This window comes from Phyllostomus hastatus, unplaced genomic scaffold (assembly GCF_019186645.2).
Source record: "Phyllostomus hastatus isolate PE091 unplaced genomic scaffold, TTU_PhHast_1.1 phas_contig_152, whole genome shotgun sequence".
Classification (NCBI taxonomy): domain Eukaryota; kingdom Metazoa; phylum Chordata; class Mammalia; order Chiroptera; family Phyllostomidae; genus Phyllostomus; species Phyllostomus hastatus.
In genome coordinates, this window is record NW_025333622.1 from 9,383,551 (window position 1) to 9,403,209 (window position 19,659).

At 41.0% G+C, this 19,659-nt stretch overlaps 1 protein-coding gene across 6 annotated transcripts in view; it reads left to right on the forward strand.

The window, feature by feature from the left end:
- Positions 1–3,203: 3,203 nt before the first annotated feature.
- The window catches only part of PLEKHG7 (pleckstrin homology and RhoGEF domain containing G7), a 58,860-nt gene continuing 42,404 nt past the window's right edge, over positions 3,204–19,659 (forward strand). For 4 of the 6 annotated variants that reach the window (XM_045830633.1, XM_045830637.1, XM_045830635.1 and 1 more), the window contains exons 1-3: positions 3,204–3,360; positions 6,572–7,293; positions 7,831–7,853. In XM_045830633.1, the coding sequence (XP_045686589.1) occupies positions 6,601–7,293; positions 7,831–7,853 (716 nt within the window). In that variant the 5' untranslated portion in view covers positions 3,204–3,360; positions 6,572–6,600. Of the gene's footprint in view, positions 3,361–3,779; positions 3,954–6,571; positions 7,294–7,830; positions 7,854–16,322; positions 16,525–19,659 lie in introns of those variants that run through there. The other 2 variants (XM_045830636.1, XM_045830639.1) reach the window with 2 other exon arrangements.

A 19,659-nucleotide genomic window follows, 5' to 3' on the forward strand; every position in this document is an offset into this window, starting at 1 on the left:
ACTTAGAAAGGAGGAGGGCATTGAAAACTCATCAGGAATCCCAGCCCATAGGACCTTCTCATTTCAGCCGATAAACAGCACTAGGGCTTTGGCAGTAGCTGTGTGGGAAGGCCTCAGAGTTTGCTCCTGATGAAAAGTCTCAGCAGAGAACTGGGCCCGACCGAGACCTATCCAGTCCTGCATTTGTTCAGCAGTACAACATGCCAAGCACTCATCATGGCTGCAGCTGTGGCTCCAGACCCTCGTCCGTGCCCCTCAGGCTTCCAAACCAGTGGGCAGGCTCTCTGACTATTAACTGTACTCTTCTTATTTCCTATTTCCAAACAAATTCTATTTGGCATATTCTGTCATAAACTCACACACTATCAGAACCCAGTCCAACACTTTCCTGGCCACAGATCAACACCAAGCAAAGTGAATATATCCCTCTATATGAATGGCAAATAGAATACCACAGAGTTCAGTAAAATAGTCTATAGGTAGAAAAATAAAGCAAAAATTTCTAAAATGCCTCAGTAGAACTGTCTTTCTTTGAAACAGAGTCATTTCAAGAAATAAAAAAAATTAAAAATTGTTGATTCATGAATCTTTTCCTTTAATTTTTAGACCACAAGTGTACAGCTGACTTCATCATATATCTCAGTTCATAACAAACACTAAATAATTTGTATTTCAACATGATTCAAGGACCTAGAGAAAAAAACTCTACAAGCACAATGATAAATAGCTCCCAACATTAGCCTACTTCAGGGCAACTGTAGAGAGAGGCAGACAGTGTGTGAACTGGGCACACCACTTGTCCTGCCCCAAACAAGGAGCCTATCCTCAGATCTAGTCGTTTTATATGAGCATATGAGGGGAGACCCCCTCTAAAAACAGAATTATCTTCTGGAGTGTGGGCCCTTTTTAGTACAGACTTCCCCCACTACATGAGTGTTCTAGGAACCCATCTGTATCAGTGCACCAGCTGGCATTATTGTGAGAGGCTGCACTGGGCATCAGTGAATTTTTTTTGAAGACTCTTTCAACATGTTTGCTGTTTCCTGATGGGCGATTTATAAGTGCACCTGCTCATACCATGTGAGCGTTCAGCAATTTTTGATCGAAAACAACATGACCCCCCCGTACTCCACCCTCCCTATTCACCCGATCTTGGCCCAAGCCACATTTTTTTGTTTTGTTTCCCCAGATGAAAAAAGCCCTCAAAGGGAAATGTTTTGCCGATGTGAAAGAGATGAAACAAAAAGTGGCAGGGGCACTAAAATGCATCAAAATGGATGAATTCAAAAACTGTTAAGCAGTAGAAAAAACATCTTTTCATAGGTGTATTACATCAAATGGAGAGTACTTTGAAGGTAACCAAAGTTTAAACAAGTAATAATAAATGCACAATTTTTTGTATATAAATTCTAGGTTTTGGGGGGTCTCCCTCATAGATATGAAAGTGTGGAAATGGGAATGTAGTGTTGCCAGACCAGTTAATTTTTTTTAAAAAGCTTGAAATCTAAATCTTTCTATAAAACCTCCTAATTTCTAATGTTGGATTAATTTTTTTAAGCTGGAAAGCCAATCACAATTCCACTGTTTGCAGCCAGAGATCTGGATATTCATGATACAAGAACAGGTTGTCGGGTTTCAGACTTTGCATGGCACACATCCCAGATGGCTTTTCCTGAACCGAAACTTCTCCAGGTTGAGTATCCTGGGCAGGAGGTAAAGAGCATGAGGAAAGCTGCCCCTTCTGCAGACTGGAGGGGGACGTTGTGTGCCACACCAGCGATCAGGAACCCCTTGGCTTTCAGTGAGTTTGTCCCAGGATCATGGCAGAGAAGCGACCCTCGTAATTGTCCAGGGTGTCCCTTCCCCATCCACAAGGACTTTCTGTCCCCTTTGTCCTTACAGGTTGCAATATTTTTTTTCCTCATAATTCTTTGTGACATTTTTGTAGACTCTTGATTTTGTTATTTAAGTTACAACCAGAGATTAGAAATTTTTGGATGGAAATCAAGTAACTCATTATCGTTATCCCCCCAGAAGAGACAGTTTTACAATCACAAATGCGTGAGGGGAACTTTTCCCCCAAAACCAAAAGCTAAGATACTTAATTTATGCTTTTTCTTTTCTAAAGTGAAAACATTATTTCTAGACAGCCTTGGCAAGAAAGTGGACTCTTCTGTGCTGGCTCCACACTGCCAAAACAGAGAAACGCCCTTGGTACTCTTTTCAGGTTGGTGAGTGATGGTGGCCACAGTGTGAAGGGAGAAGTCAAGTCATTTTTCAATGTTCTAAGTAAATAATGTTTGAATAAGGCCGATATGAGAGAATTAGACTAATGCAAAAGTTATCACAAGACTGATACCTGTAAGTTAAACCTTTTTTCTATCTGAGACAACAGTTCTCAAATTTTTAATACATATAAGAATCACCTGGAAGGCTTGAAAAACACAGGCTTCTGGCCCCACCCCTGGAGTTCTGGATTCAGGAGGTGAGGAGGGGCCCGAATTGAACTTTAAATCAGACCCCAAGTGATGCTGATGCTGCTAGTCCAGGGACCCCACTTTGAGTGGGGGAACCACTGACCTAAAAATGACCTTCACAACTACTACGTCATGATTCTAAGTGATGAGTACTTCAGTAAGTTAGACTTAATAAGAATTCATTTGAATTTGTTTTTGTAAAGAGCCTGTAGAAGTATTCTTTTAATATTGCATGCATTCTAGGGCATGTATGCAATTTCTCCACCTAGACACTAAATAAAGGTTCTTCAGGACACTGCTCTAATGAGAATGCCAGTAAATGCAAATGCCTTCTATTTCATTTTAATGATGTGAAAATTAATTCACAAATTTGTTCCAAGCACAATGATTAGTTCCTCTGTCATTCGCTGCTTATCAAACAGTCCACTAATTAAATAGATCCACACAAAATGTTTTAAAATGTGAGCAAAGTAAGGTCAAAAGAAATGATTCTCACAGCCTTTAAGACTGGAAACCTAGAAGTGCCTCACTGCACTCTCAACGCCTGTTATTGAAGGGAAGTAAAAAAGCCACGTTTGCACTACGTCTGTATTAGATCAGCCACTGTTCAGTAGAAACAAATCACCTGACTTTTTCTGAGGTGATCTTACATTCTCAACTTGCTTCCCTTTGGCTTGTCATAAACAAATAACTGAAAAGTCTCTAGGGAAGGGAGAGACCAGTTCCTCATTTCAACTGGCATCAGGTTTGAGGCGGGTCCATTGTTACAGGTGTGGAATTTATTCTTCCAAGCCCTCAGCTGGCAGGTGGCTCCATGGTTCTGCTGACTGCGGTGTCAGAACCCACCTGGACAATGTCACCTTCAGAGGCAGACCACCCACAGGTATTAGAGGCAACCTTTAGCTGCTACTGGGGGTTTCCCTCTTGCATTTTCCGTTTGCTCAGCTCCTGCTGCTACCAACTTCTCTTGGTCCTGTCTTGCTGGCTTCTCCAGGTCTAAAAGAATGGGTGACTTGTTAATCTGTATGGTTTCATTTCCAGGGCACTGAGACTGAGGCTGAGGCTGCTTCCCAACCATGTGGGTGGTGTTTGCCAGGTTCTTGAAGCTTGGAAGGTCAAAGGCTGGTGAATTTTCTTTATAATGATCATCTATTGATTTAGCCTTTTAGAGGATGGAAAGGAGAATTCTCGAGTTAGCCTGAATTCTTCTGGCAATGACTCCTAATCATACTCATAGAGGTCATCATTAAGAGAGGGTTTCCCAGGACCCTCCGCCATTATCTCTTTTAACCTTTGCACCAGGCCTGTGAGCAAGGTACTTGGATGCCTCCTCACAATGCGACCTGGAGGTGAACAGAGGGGAACGGCTTGTCCTAGGTCACAGCCTAGCTGGCAGCAAGGTGAGGAGGGGAGAGCAAGCAGGATGTCCAGAGCTTCCCAGAGCCCTGCTGTATTTAAAGTTTCTCTGATTCTGTGGTGAGTATGTCAGCTGTTACTACTGCCTTGGTTCCAATATTTGAGACACTGACCAATAAATAATATCTATTGACCTTAAGTTCTATTGGACATAACCTCCTACTGGCTCCCACAGCCTTGAGTCAGGATGACTTGAAAGGAAACCCAAAGCAGTGTCCTAACCCTTCAGTAGAGAATAAAAGCACAAGGACAGAGGTGACACCCAAGGACTAAGACTTTGATGGAGCTAGTCTGCAGGTGCCTATGTAAACAGACATGGAATTCCCATAAGCGGGTGGCTGCCTAGGACTTGGATGATGCTATAAAGAAGCTGTAAAAATCCCCTGGGTGTGTATGTGTGTGAAAGGGCCTGTAACTCAGCTCGGCCACCTGTTTGTTGAGAGAATGGGAAACTGACCCCTCCAGTTAGGACCTTAAAAAGACACTGAATGTATCTGTTTTCATCAGGGGTCAGGATGGGCTTTTTCATTCTTCTCCAGCAAAGCTGGTGTCAGCCCTGAAAGCAGCAGTCAGAAACTAGCAATCTAAAAACAAAACCAGTTCATTGAACTGTAAGTTTCCTAACTGGTACCCCAAATAGGGTGCCTTGTGCATTTTTATTCTGCATGTAAAGTTCTGTATACTTGAGTCTCTAGCACAAAATCTTAAAGCAAAACCAGCATTAAGGATTACAGATTTCTTTTGCAAATAAGAGCTGAATTACTTTAGTTGGTATCTAAGTGGTTTCTCAAACAACTCTCAATTTAAAATTCAGTGACTGTTAGTTTCATTTGGCCTTTAATCAGATGAGAACTAGGGAGTAAATGTAAGAGAACGGAAAGTCCCCAAGATAAATGTCACAGCATTGTCATGACAATGTCATAACATTGGGCTCCTCCTCTTTGCTGATAAGAGTAAATTCAAGAGCCTACTAATTTTCTCAACATAGAGCTTTTGATCTTGTACGCTTGAAGCACATTAGAAGAAAAAAATTGAAGGGGAGAGCAGCTGCCATAGTCCAGCACCCAAACTATAATGAGAAGCAGGAAACAAAAATTAGGGAGTATATCAGTGTGAGGCCATTCAGTGTGGGGTAAGTAATCATATGCTATAAAAACAGTAACAAGCATTTCATTCCTCATGGAACTACATTAAATGTAGATTATACTAATTGTATTTCAGGGAGTACTATGAGTGATAAGCAACTTCAGAAGGCCAGGTCATTAAGAAAGGGCGTACTGGTGTTCAGTGTTCTCTGCTACCAAGCTGAGGAGGTTAATAATACATCGTAGAAAAAGTTCTATGCAAAAGTGTTGTTAGTGCAATTAAAATTGTATAGCACTAAAAAAGTAAATTATTAGCTATCCTTAAAATTTGGCTATCCAAATGCCCTCATTCTTAAAGGGCTCCAGCTTGCTGAGTTTTGCTGTTGAGTTATATAGACTTGCTAAAATTACCATATCTTGCAGTGTTTAATGTGCATCCACGTTTTTGGCCCAAACTTTCAAGGGAAAAAAAAATTTCAACATATTTTTTTAATTCAATTATTTATTTATTTATATTTAGAAACAAAACCACTTATCATATTCTAGGGTATTATTTTTGCATACAGATATTTCTATTGCTTTCTAGAGTTATACTTTTAATTCATAAGCATAAATAAAAGAATTAAAACACTTTATATAGATATGGAATTACTACTACCCATATATGATGTGCATACTTATTTCTCCCTGAAAAATTTGGGCAAAACAGTGTGCATTATACACAGCAAAATATGGTATGTTATTGGAGATTTCAGAACGTGTGGTCAATACTAATGCTCCATCCATAAATGAGCCATGCACAGTCTGAAACTACCTTGCCATTGTCCGTGACAAGGGAAGATATCTTCCCACACATAACTACTATCTTCATATGGAAAACTACAACATAATGGAACAACAATAAGTCATTCCCATGTTAACATGAATCAGATTGTAGAGTGGTAGAGGCAGCTTTGCTTGAGCAAGGGAAGAGCTTAATCAACCGGGAGGTAAGTTTGCATTAGTGAATCCTAGAAAATGCCCCTAATCATGGTAGGGCAGCTGGGTGACATCTGAAGTTTTCTGTTCAGACTCACAAGTTGATCTTCCAAAACTTGGGGATAGATATCTAGAATATCTTTTGCCAAATATTTTACATTAATATTTTTGCAACCATGTCCATTCTGTTATTTAAAGTTTGAGGGAAGGAGTCTTATTTCCCTTGGTCTTACATCCTTACATCCCTGAAATACACCAAAGTATGTATACATACATATATATGTAAATAAAGTAATTAACATTTAATGTATATTTAATTCTATTAAAGAGGGTAATCAAAAGATGATGAGCTATCTGGCTTCTAAGAAAACTCTTAGGTCACTAAAATTTTCAAAGCTTTTTTGTTTAAACTTGGAAGAGATATCAGGTAAACAACAAACAAATTTCCACATACAGGCTACTCAGATGAGAAGACTGGACTCACTTAAGTTAGTTATCTTCCAAACATAAAGGATGCTGTTAACTGAGCTATTCCTATCTCCTATGCTGAATTAGAAGTTTCATGTAAAATTTCAGACCCATTTTTCTCACCTCTGTGTCCCTCATTCCTGACAGATTCCACACTCTGATCTTTATCACTAAAGATGCAACAACCTGCTTGTAATTATCCTCTGGAAAAGGATGAGGACATCCTAGAGAAAGGATGGCATTTGGCTGTGGAAACTGAACTACCCCAGTGTGGTCCAGAGAATAGCAACTCTGACAGTGTCCCCTGGAAGCTTCCAGCCACACAGCCTCTTCGCTGCATGGGGAAGACAGAGTCACCCTGCCCAGAGGAACAGCCCCAAAGCCTCAGGGCCTCTCCGCTGCACCCCCTGAGGAGCCAGCCCAAGAAGCAGAGTGAGAACCAGGGGAGTCTTCTCCACTTTGACCGGCAAGCCCCAGGGAGAATTTCCACCTCTCCCACTTTGAGGAGGTTAAGGGGCAGTGGTGGTGGGACAAAGTACTCCCTGACTCAGCAAGAGGCCTCGGAAGGGCCCACCTGGGGAGGCTGGAAGGAGCCTGCAGGCTCCCCATGTTACCTTTCCAAGAGTCTACCTGGAAGCCCCAAAATTTCTTCGTATTCCTTATTGCCCAGACTCCACTCAAGATTGCCTCTGGATCCCACAAGTGTCCTCGATGCCGCTGACTCATTTGAGCCCCAAGCAGGGCCCACAGATGAGGCTGCCCTTCCAGGGTCTCTGCCTGTCCAAGAGGGGTATCTTTCCCAGGCTTCTCTTTCGGGGAGAGGAAGCCACTCACCGCCCAGCCCTGCTGCACTGCTCCCCAGGCCTCAGGTAACAGCTCTAAGCCTCCTACCTCTCATTCAGTGGGCCACCAAGCAAAATAGGCCTTGGAGTTTCCACATTACCCCAAAGGCCAGGGGGTTTTGTGACGGGGGACAGCGCAAGAATCATAACTGAGGGAACACACACTCTTTTGGATGTACTGACTCCCAAGTAAAAGGGGAGCAGCAGCTTGGGGAAGAAGGAGAATGGAGGTCTAGCTCACCTTCGTCATCGACATCCCTGAATGCACTTTAAGAAAGGGCCACCGAGGTCAGGCTAGAAGAGATGGCCTGTCAGGCATTGAGTAGTAAAGGTGGCCCCCCTGCAGCTACATGCAATTTGAAGATGACATTGTACAGCCAGTTTAAACAGAAAGAAAGAGCAAATTATTCAAATTTCAAGTCTTCTCCCCCTCCCTCCAAAAGAAGAGAAACCAAAAACATTTTAGCTAGTTTAGTTAGTTGTTTCTTCCTTAAAGATGTCTGCTTTGGAATTCTGGATGGACATAAGCAAAACTAAAATATATATTTTTAAAATTTATTTCAGGGAGAAGAATTACATCAGTCCAGGTGTGTATGGATTTGTCCTTCTCTGATGTTGTGAAATCTGCAGACTGTTTAATTTCACATCTGTTTTTCTGTTCTGACAAAGGGAACCTGATGCTTTTCAATCCAGGCACTTTGTTTACAGCTCCCAGGGCACTCTTCACACTTTTACATAAGTAAGAGTCTTAGTTCCAAGAATCTCCTTTGAAAGCACAGCGTTTTACTGTGGTTTTGGGGGGCAGGGCATGACAGCCATATGCAGTCATGGTTTTCACTTTGAATTGTCAATGAATTGGCCCTGTGGCTTCGCCAACATCCATTTAATAACAGGTTTTGTCAGGTAGAGAAAATGGGAAGGACAGAAACATTAAACAGCTTTTCAAAGAGAAATTTAGCAGACAGACAAAAAGCAACAAGATGTGCTATTTAAATCTAGGACAATCTTTAAAATGCCAGGTATGACAGACTCTGCCTTTATCCAGAACACAGGTGGATTGCATCACCTTGGAAACCCACCATGAACTTGCAGCCTGGTCCTCAGGTTGTGACAGTGGAATTGCCTTCCCTCCCAGGGTGGAAGAGCTTCCCTGACTGCAAGGAAATGATCCATGCTCAGTTCCCCTCCCCCTGCCCCCAATCTGTGGGATTGGCAGGAAAGCCCTCATTTCACTTGGAAAGTCATGGAGGAATACTCAAGGAATTAGCCATTGTTTTATTACTGGCCCTCAATCCCCAGGCAAGAATTTGTGTCTAAAATAGGAAAGATGGGTCCATCTCCACAGTCAGTGTTGATTTTAACCCCAGTGGACTGAAATATGTGAACAAAGATAGAGGATATTCACAAAGCCACAGGAAAATGTACACTTTTGTGTTAGTGTACCAGTTAGCTATTGCTGCCTAACAAACTATCTCAAATCTCAGTGGCTTAAAACAACAACCACTTATTATTTCTTATAAATCCATGTGTCTTCTGAGAGTCAGGTGATATAGGCTGTACTCATCTGGGTAGTTCCACTCCACATGGCCCTCATCCCTTTCATGGGACCAAAGGTCTCCCCTAGGCATGTTTCTTTTTCTTATGGTGAAGGGAGAGGTTCAAGAGGGCAGACAGAAATGTTCAAGGCCTCTTGGAGCCTGGGCTAATTCTGCCTAATTCTATCGGCCAAAGCAAGTCACATGGCTGAACTCAAGGGCAGGAAATTATGTGTCAACAACAGTGGGGGAGCATTGAAATGCTACATGGCAAATAGTATGGGTACAGGGGTCAATGAAGAATGGGGCCATCCATGCAAATCTTCCACAGATGCGAACAAAAATAAACCTCTAAAATGACACCTACTTCAGATGTGTTAGAGAAAAAGAAAGTAGTCTGAGAGAAAGTTGATGATGTGTTGATCAGAGTTGATCATGCAGAATATTTAGGGATGTGTTCCTTACCCAAAAAGCTGTGTGAAACCGTGGAATGGATTGATGTGATCAGATGGATATAGGGTACGCATGAGATTTAGATGAGAGTGGACAACAACAGAACCATTAGAATATTCAGGTATGAGAAGCTGGTAGGTTAGGCTCTGATGAAGGCAGTGGAGTTAGGAAGAAGTCACACTGAGCTATTTAAGAGCTACAATCATCTAGGCTTTGTGAATTAGGCCCATAAGGTATAGGTCTTGACTTCAAGTTTGGACATGCTGAGTTAGAAGACCTATGGAACATGTGAGCAGAGATTTTGAATAGATACTTGATTAGAGAAGGCATCAGGAGGGAGAGAGAGAGAGAGGGAAAGAGAGAGATAGATACTTATCTGCAAGTCTTTAATCAAAGAATACTTCCCAGAGCAGGTGAAGTCTGTGTCTAGCTTCAATTATAAGTTGGAGTTAGCAGACATAAAGCCTAAGTGATAGGACCCATTAAGCCATTTGCAAAAGATGACATGAAGATAGTTTTTACTGATGTGCAGAATCTTTGTGAGTCAATAACAGAAATAGTCTTTGTAAATTCAAAGGAACAGCTTGGGCAAAGGGCTTGAGGCCTTAAAAATCTCTGTAGTTTCATATGTCATAACCATCTACTATAAAGTGGAAGGGTTACAGAAAATCACAACAAGAAATTAGAAGGAAGGTAATTTGGACATCTTGGTATCTAGCGATGACCCTGAATTCCTAAATATTGTTTCTCTAGGATTTAGTATAATACTTGGCAGTTAGAAGGCAAAATTTGTTGAATGAATAAATAGAAGACTAGCTATAATGTATGAATTAATAATATGTTAAATATTCATCTATTATTACTAATGAAGAAGAAATTTTTTCATCAGCCATAGACCACTTAATTTATACTTTTTTTAATCCAAAAGTTGGCCTTCAGCATGAATCTTTGGTAAAAAGCTAACCATCTATAGCACAAAGATCCTCTGTCTGTCTTTTGCTCCCTCCCTCTCGTCTGTGTCAGGTCTCTGCAGTCATTCCCACAGTTGCCTTTTGTTCCAAGGGCTCCTCCCTTCAGATAGCTCACCCGGCTTAGTCAGGCCTGTCAGGAACAGAGCGCCTCCTGAGGCCCTGCTGTCTGCCCAGGAGCCCCCTGGCCTCACCTCAGAAAACCTTATTTAAACTTACTTAACTTAGGACTTGAACATGTCTATTAAATGGTATAAACCAGGGGCTAGCAAATGATGACTTACGGCCCAAATTCAGCCACTATCTCTTTTTACAGGTAAAGTTTCATTGAAATACAGCCACACCCATTCACTTAAATACTGTCTATGGCTGTTTTTATGGTCACTGAAAGAGACTGTATGGCCCAGAAAGCCTACAACATTTACTATCTTGTCCTATATAGAAAGTTTACTGACCTCCAATATTTTAAGAAATGCTTGCTTCTGTGGCTGTCAGTCAATCACAATAAACTTTTTGCTTTGTAGAATTTCAGATATAAAACTCTTTCAGAAATACTGATTTTTTTCTTTTGCTATAGTGTTTTAACACATAGCCTGACAATTGGGTAGACTCACATAAATGAGAAGGACCCAATCTACTCTTGGTTCTGAAATCAGCTCGGTATTATGATTTTGATTACAGTTTTTTCTTTGTGAACTTTCTTCTCTGTCATTCCCCCTCTTTCTCCATAATATTTCAGTGAACTCAGATTCTTTTTGAACCTTCTTCTCCCATCACCAGAGTATACCTGCTGGAAAGGAATCTTTACAATTCATTCTCACTAAAATGTGAAGGACTTGAAGCTTAAAAAATATTTATACTTACCTGTCCAAGGAGAGCAGTATATTCCTTCCTTTTGGGTTTCCCTACACCTTATAGCATTAAAACACTGTATTGTATTTCTTTTATATTCATCTGCTTCAAGACCATCCTAAAGCCAGGGGCCACTTATTTATCCTTAAACCTCTAGCACTCAGTATTCAGCTGAAAATCTATCTCCACAAACACTCATTGAGGGAAGGGGTAGAAGTAAAAGAAAAGACAGGCCCGCTGGGAAACTTCTTTGTTTAGAGTATTACTTGTCTCTCTCCCAGATGTATTGCATTTTGAGAGAACAAGACTGGAAACCAAACAATGAAGCTGTGTTGGTGGGATTTTAAACATCACGAAGCAAATGGGGGAGGTTCGGGGTTAGGAAGACTTTGCTGGCACCCCTTAAAATCTCCGTTCACAGAAGGCTGTCTGTCACACCTAATAATTTTCTGGTCAGTCCTGAAACTGAGAAGGGAAACCTACATACTACATCTATGAGAACAAAGACGACCCTTCCAGTGTTCAAGATGAAATTTTTAAAAAATGCTAAATATATCCAAATTAGCAACTGAGGCAACAGCATGAAAACTAAATGACAAGGTATTTGAAAGTCTATTGCCAGGAAGAAACCAGACAAAAACATTGAATGACAGTAAAACACCCCTAGGGCCAGCTGGAGTTACTCTTAGTGCTATTAAGAGCTATTGAAATCAAACTCTGAGTTTGAATCCTAGCTCTACTTTTCTCTGGCAATGTGACCTCAGGCAAGTTCTCTAACAATCTGAAACCTCCAAGTCATCATCCATGAAGTGGTGATACAAACAGTACTCATCTAATACAGCTTTTGATATGATTAAATGTCATCATAAAATATGAGGTGGTGTTATCTTTTAAGAAACCATTCACTTATTTATCCATTTGTTTACTCATAAACACTTCTTCTACTCAAGTATTGATTCATTCTTTCTAAAATATTCTGACTGCACATTGTTTACAGGAAACTAACTCAATGTGCCTGAAAATTAGATTCAATACAGTGTTCTATCTTCTGCAGACATTTATTTAAAAACTGTTATATACCTAGCACTGTCTGTAAACTCTGGGAAATATCAGAGAGAGAGAAGACTCTGCCCCGGCTCTCATGGAACTTAAGGGCCCGTAAGAAGGGTGTTGATAACTAGAGACTAATAGATGGCATGCCATTGTTTTGTTTGTTTGGTGATTTGTCCATTTAATTTCTGCACTCTGTAAAACCATGTTTTACTGTATTATTTTCTCCCTCCCACACACACTTTTATTGAGATATAATTGACATAGAACATTATGTGAGTTCAAGGTACACAACATAATGATTTGATAGGTATATAAAACAAAATGGTCACTACAATAAGTTTAGTTAATATAATTACCTCACATAGTTACACCTTCCCCCCGCCCTTGTGATCACATAGATGGAAGATTGTTAATCAGGCTGCGGAAGGGAAGACTGCAACCTGAGGGAGTCAGGGAACCTTCCTGACCTGGGCACGGCTGGAGAGTGGGGTGTAGCCCGGCAGTGTCCTTCCCTGTCAGGAGCAGAGTTATTCTGCCATGGGCATCGGCTCCTCTAGGTGCAAGCTCCAGAAAATTAGGGGTTGTGTCTGCTTTGCTTATCATTGTAACTCTAGGGCCTAGAATACTGCCTGGCACTGAATACATATTCAGTAAATGTTTAGGGAAGAAAAATAGGAAGTCAATTAGTTTGTTAGATTAGGATAAGCCTGGTATGTTCCATTTTTGTTTTGTATGCTTTCTCCTCCATCCACTTATTTGTCTCCATTCAGCTCCTTTCAACCTCCCCCACCTTCCTAATCTGTTTTGTGTTTATCTCTTGAATGTACCTTGGATTGGTGGGTATTTGTACAAGTATTTGATCCATCTGGGCAGTGTTTTGACTCTCGTCCAGAAAAGATGTTAGCCTAGAAAGACATTGAGAGTTCCAGACAGGTTCTAGCAACTACCTTGCTCTAAACATGTGTGTTTGATAAATATTACTTGTGGATCCTAAGAAGTCACAACATGGGGTGTTTCCTACTCTGGTGAGACTCCAAAGACTATTTCTGTTCTGTGTTCAAACTGGTATGTCTTTGCACTTAATACATACCCATCTAATAAGGCTGTTTGATATGATGATATGATTGATATGTGATATGATATGATAACCAAAACACAGCATGCCAGGGAATGTCATCCATTTGTCCACTCCACACCCACTCTGTGCCTGGCCCTAGGCAGTGAGCTAGAGGTGCCTCATCTTTTCTGCCTTCTCAGTTGGATTTCCAGAAAACGTAATCTTTCATAGAAAGTTGAACTGGAAACTATGGTCAAAGATGCAAAGGAAAGTTTCCAACAATCTTCTGAATCTCATAATGGAAAAGTATATCCCAGATTTAACCATGAGAGCTACAGCTCCATAATTGGCAGTCTAGCTGTCACTTCTCCATTGTTTATTTTAAAAAGAGATTTAAAAAAAAAGATTATTACTGATTCTTAATGTATTCTTCCTGTGTAATCAACCCATAGTTAAAGGCAAACATTTCAAATTGTACTATATTTCTTGCATATGGCAAAACACTATGATTCTTAAAGTAGAACACCTACCTCTTCCAGTCACACAATTGCTGGAGTGACACCTGCTAAAAAAGGTACAATTACCATTAATTTCACTAATAGACAGGGACCATAGCATTTGGAGAAGGAGGCCTAATAAGCCTTCCTGATAGGGGGAAAGAAATAAAGAAAGAAAACACTGGGCAACATTCATAGCAAGGGAAAGAATAAAGTTGTGCCTTATCCAAACTGTAGTACCTTCATGAAGATTTTTATTCCATTAAGATACACTTACAACCATAGGGCAGTTGCTAGCCCCCATATTCTCTAGCATTTTTTATTATTTTGTCTTAAAATTTGTATCTGGGCATTAAAGGCCAGTAGTCCTTAGCTTAAGCCTACTGGGAAGAATCTTTTTAAAGGTGCAAAAAAATGCAATAGCCTTATTCTTAAAGGATAAGCTTTAATTATTTGTTTTCAAATATTTCTGTCAAGATAAAGATCACCACGTAATTATTGCCTCCACCGCTGGCCACTGGTGGGAAAATAAGAGCAGTGCTCCTACACCTTTGAGCCAAAGGGTCTCCCTCACAGTTGTTTTCCACATGAGGACACTGAGGCCCAGGGAAGCAACATGCTAAGGTCACACGTGAAGTTCAAAGTTGAGAATCAAGGATCATAAATCCAATGTCCTTGCTACTCAACTATGTTGCCTCCTGTATTTCTTCCTGTTGCTGCTATAATAAATTACCACCAACTGGGTGGCTTAAAACAACAGAAATGTATGCTCTTACTGTTCTAGAAGCCAAAAACCTAAAATCAAGGTGTTGGCAGAGCCACTCCCCCTTTGAAGGTTCTAGGGGCGGACCTGTCCTTGCTGCTTCACCGAAGTGTTCGTTCATTGGCTGTGGCTGCAACGCTCTGTCTCCGCCTCCGTCTTCACTGGCTTTCTATTTTCTCTGCGTCTTTTCTCTAGGTGTCTGAGAAATGCACATGTCATTGGATTTAGGGCTCAACCAGGTAGGTAATCCAGAAAAGTTTCCTCTCCAGATCTTTAATTATGTCTACAAAGACCTTTTTTACAAATAAGGCCACATTAACAATTCCAAGAGTTAGGATGTGGACATGTATCTTGAGTGACCTCTATCCAACACATTCTATCCCTTCATTTGCCTAAAATAGTAACCATCATTATATCAAATTTTTTAAATCCTCACCCAAAGATATGTATGATTTTTAGAGAGAAAGAAGTGGGGGCAGAGAGAGAGACACACATCAATGTGAACGAGAAACATTGTGTAGTAGCCTCCTGTATGGACCCTGACTGGGCCTCAAACCCACAACCTAGGCATGTGCCCTGGCTGGTAATCAAACCCACAACATTTCTGGTGTATGGGATGATGCTCCAACCAACTGAGCCACCCTGCCAGGGCCATATTTATATAAATTTTTAAACATACTTTGTGCATATGATTATTTATTCATATTCCAAAATGGAAAAGCAAATTCATTTGAGAAATGTGTATAAGCATTCCATAGGTCAATATACCTATATATTCAACAAGCTTATTTAAATACTTGCACTATGTCAGGTTCTATGTTAATGCTTAGGTTATATGATATTTAAGACACAGCATAGGTCTTCAATAAAATCATTATTAAAAACACAAAGTAGGGGGAGAGGAGGGAGGGAAAGAGAGTTGTCTCTCCCTGAGCAGATCAGGAAAACAGTCCTGGAGAAAGGGAATTCCAAGCTGGAATTTAGAGATGACTATGAGTTTGCCAGGCAACTGGAGAAGTAGAGCTAGGCAGGCAGATGGGAACTACCTGAGCCAAGGTGTGAAGGCATGAAGTGCAGGGTGAGTTTAAGGAATAGCGAGTGGCTGGCGATTAATGGAGTGCATGTTCTGCAGGAGTAGCAGTGATCACTCTGGGCGATGCAAGTTTGGTTATGGTTCCATTTACACAACAAATGTTTACTGAGCTCTTATGTAACACAGGGAATTAGACCAGAAGCTAGAAGTTTAGGGTAAGAGAGGAGATAAGACATGACTCTGCATAATGACCTTATGAAGTAAGACATTTTCCATGAGGAAGGACAACAGTAGAGGAGTATTTCATTTTTTAGTGTTTATCTAAAACAGTGGATTGAGCACTAAATGAGCAGCCACCAACATAACAAGATGTGTTTCTTGCACTGAAGGAGCTGGCAGTCTAGTGGAGTAAACAGACATGTAGATAGAATATTATATCATAATATATTCAGTATCCTTTCCTCTCTTTCCAGCTACAAGTCTTTTTGGAGTTAGATTTGTGTATATGAATTTTGAATTCTAGCTCTTTTATTAACAACATGACCTTAGGCAGATTTCTCAACTACCTCTTTGAGCCTCAGTTTCCTCCCCTCTATAGTAAGGGCAGTAATTTCCATTTCACAGGATGCTTGTGAACATGATTATAATGCATGTCAGCCACATATCAGGGTGTCCAGTAAAAGTGGGTGCTCAGTAATACCAGCTAATTTTAAATTAGAATAATATTCACCAAGACCAATCTATTCAGAGTGTACGCATTGGAGGTCCACTGGGGACACATTTCCTCCAGCCAGAAATTTTTCTGGCACTGGCACACAAGAGCAGGCTCATTGTTGAGTGTTGACTCATGGGCGTGCAGCCTGCTCAGCAGTGGGAGAGAATTCTCTGAATTCTCTGACTTGCAGCCATCCCAGCCCACACCATGGACCTTCAGATCTTCTGCAAAGGACAGAATAAGGAGACGTACCAGAAGGGAGACAAGATTATTCCAACAGCCATGGGAGTAGTCCCTTCGGATCTGACCAGCCTGGGGACTCACAACTCAGGGTCAGTGAAAGTGTGGCCGTGTTGGGGTTTCTGAATGCAGGGGTTGGGGGAGGTGGCTGGCAAGCCCATAGGCTGTGAAGTCTGGGTCAGGCTCCTGGGTCTAGACTTTTCTACTAAAGCAAAGAACCAGAATAGCCAAACAGCATCAAGCCAAAAAGAAAAAAAGCATTTCTCCAGGATGTTTGTTTAGTTGTGCTTTCCCAAACAAAGGCCAGCGTGAAGCTGTATAGCACTTACACAGCGACAGTGGGTTGCCATCCCCACCCCAGATATTTTGCATTTATTATTAGTTCATTTCCTAGCTTAATATCCCTTTGAGGAAATTAGGTTCTCAAAGAATTCCTTTCCCACCTTACCCCACACACACACCACTTTGCTTGAGAGAGATAGATAAAAATTCTGAATTTATTGCAATAATTGCTTCCAGTGGATATTTAGTCTAGAACTGGACATGATATTGTATGCATGTCATTTTTTATAATTTTAGTATTCGTAATAGCAAAAATAAGATACCAATTTGGAGTCACCAACACCTCTCCCTTCTGGAAACCTAAATTCAAAGTGATTCTGAATTCACTGCAACTATTCACAGTAATATCATTAATGCATCGATCTGAGCACTCCCAGCTGACAGAGACATAGGGTCCTTTTCCTGAGGTCCCAGAAATCTAGCCCACTGCCAGGCCCAGGTAATACAGGGACAGGTCTTCTGCATCAATTTGTGTCTCTTCATGTTACTATGTGCAGGTATTCTTTCTTGTTGTTTCCCTAGGTCTCCACATGGTTGCAATGGTAATTTCGATATTTTTACTAACCTGTGCCCTCTTGTGATGAACATAAAAATGTCATATCCACAGAGATTCTGCTATGCCCTTCCAGAGACATGCCCACCTTTTCAGAATGAGCATCCTGGGTTTTGAACACCAAAGCAACAAAGCCACAGTCACAGCCCAAGCCTGGTGTAAGCCAGTTGTCTTAGCTCTGCGCCATATGTGCAAATTGAACTCCAAAACCTGGCCTCTGTGCTCACAAATGGATTCCTTATGTCAGAAGTTACCCTAGTCAAGGGAGAAGTGGATAGGGGTAATTCAACCACTTTTAATGGAGGACTCAAGCTGCATTTTCCTCTTGTATATGTGTATGATCATTTACTCATGTTCCAAAATGGAAAAGCAAATTCATTTGAGAAATGTATATAATCATTCCATAGGTCAATATACCTATATATTCCGTAAGTGTATTTAAATACCTGCACTATGTCAAGTTCTATGTTAATGCTTAAGTTATATGATATTTAAGACACAGAATAGGGCTTCAATAAAATCATTATAAAAACACAAAGTGGGGGGAGGGGAAGGAGGGAAAGAGAGTTGGCTCTTCCTGGGCACACCAGGAAAACAGTCCTGGAGAAAGGGAGTCCAAGCTGGAATTTAGAGATGACTATGAGTTTTCCAGGCAACTGGAGAAAGTAGACCTAGGCAGGCAGATGGGAGCTACCTGAGCCAAGGTGTGGAGGCATGAAGTGCAGGGTGAGTTTAAGGAATGGTGAGTGGCTGGCAATTACTGGAGTGCACGTTCTGCAGGAGTTTGTGTGACAAAATGGCAGTGATGACCCTGGGCAATGCCAGTTTAGTTAAGGCTCCATCTGCACCAGCGGTCCCCAACTTTTTTGGGCACCAGGGACTGGTTTTGTGGAAGACAATTTTTCCACTGATCGGGGTGGGGGTGGGATGGTTGGGGGATGATTCAAGCACATTGTATTCGAGCTCACCTCCTGCTGTACAGCCTTGTTCCTAACAGGCCAGGACTGGTACTGGCCCACAGCCTGGAGGATGGGGACCCCCAACTTACACAACAAATGTTTACTGAGCTCTTATGTAACACAGGGGTTTAGACCAGAAGCTAGAAGTTTAGGGTAAGAGGAGAGATAAGACATGATTCTGCAGAACTACGTAATAGAGTAAAACCCTTTCCGTGAGGGAGGACAACAGTGGAGGAGTGTTTCATTCATTGATGTGTATCTAAAACCATGGATTGAGCACTAAATGAGCAGCCACCAACAAAAAATGATAACAAGATGTGTTTCTTGCACTGAAGGAGCTGGCAGTCTAGTGGAGTAAACAGACATGTAAATAGAATATTATATCATAACATATTCAGTAATTAGCATAATAGCATTTATTAACAGACTACTAAGTTCCAGACACTGATCTGAATGCTTTACATTGATTGCCTTTGTCCATCCTCATACAATAAGTAGGTATGATTATTGTCTACGTTTCACTAAAGGCAAAGTCAGGGCCAGAGAAGCTATTAACTTGCTCCATTGAGGTCACTCAGCTCAGGTTTAAAATCCAGGCCATTGACTCCTCATTCATAGCCATCGCTCCAGAGAACTATAGAGGCATGGAAGAGAAACACATAAGGCAGCCTAGAGGCAGTGGGGGACACTGATCCTCCCACTCCACTGGTAGTTATGTTCTGTCCGAGTTCCCTAGAGATTGCTTATAGAGTCGTAGGAAGCTACAGAACTCATTGTACTTACCAGATTGTGTAACATCTAGAGTTAAGGCTCAAAAGAGTTAACTTTCCCCCCAAAGTTCAGCTAGGTTACATTTCTCATTCGAATTATTGTAACTTTTCCAATCTCCACTATCTCCATAAATACCAGATCTCATTGTATGTTTCTAGGATCTTTATCAAGAAAAGTATGAGGTTTACAGGAAGCTTCTAATCTTTTTTCCAGGGAACTTTTTTCTTGTGGGTTCTCAGCATGCTATGTTATATAATACCTTTTAAATAGCACTGTGAAAATTCCTGGCTGGATTTGTGTACTGGTAATAAATAATGTATCAGTTCCAAAGTACTGTATCCAAGACAATGAAACTAGCATTATATTTCCCACCCAAATTACTGTAACTTTTTCAGCTCCCACCAAATTCAACCACCATGGATACTGGGTTGACAAATAACAAAATGGGGACAGTTCTAAGAATTTGAGTTGTAACTAATGTTCTTATGAAACCTCATCATAAATAGGGGGGAAAAAAACAGAGGTGGCAGAATGCCAAAAAGTGACCTTATTCTTTGGAGAAGGAAGCCCAGGATGGGGCAATTTGTGTCAATAGGATGCAT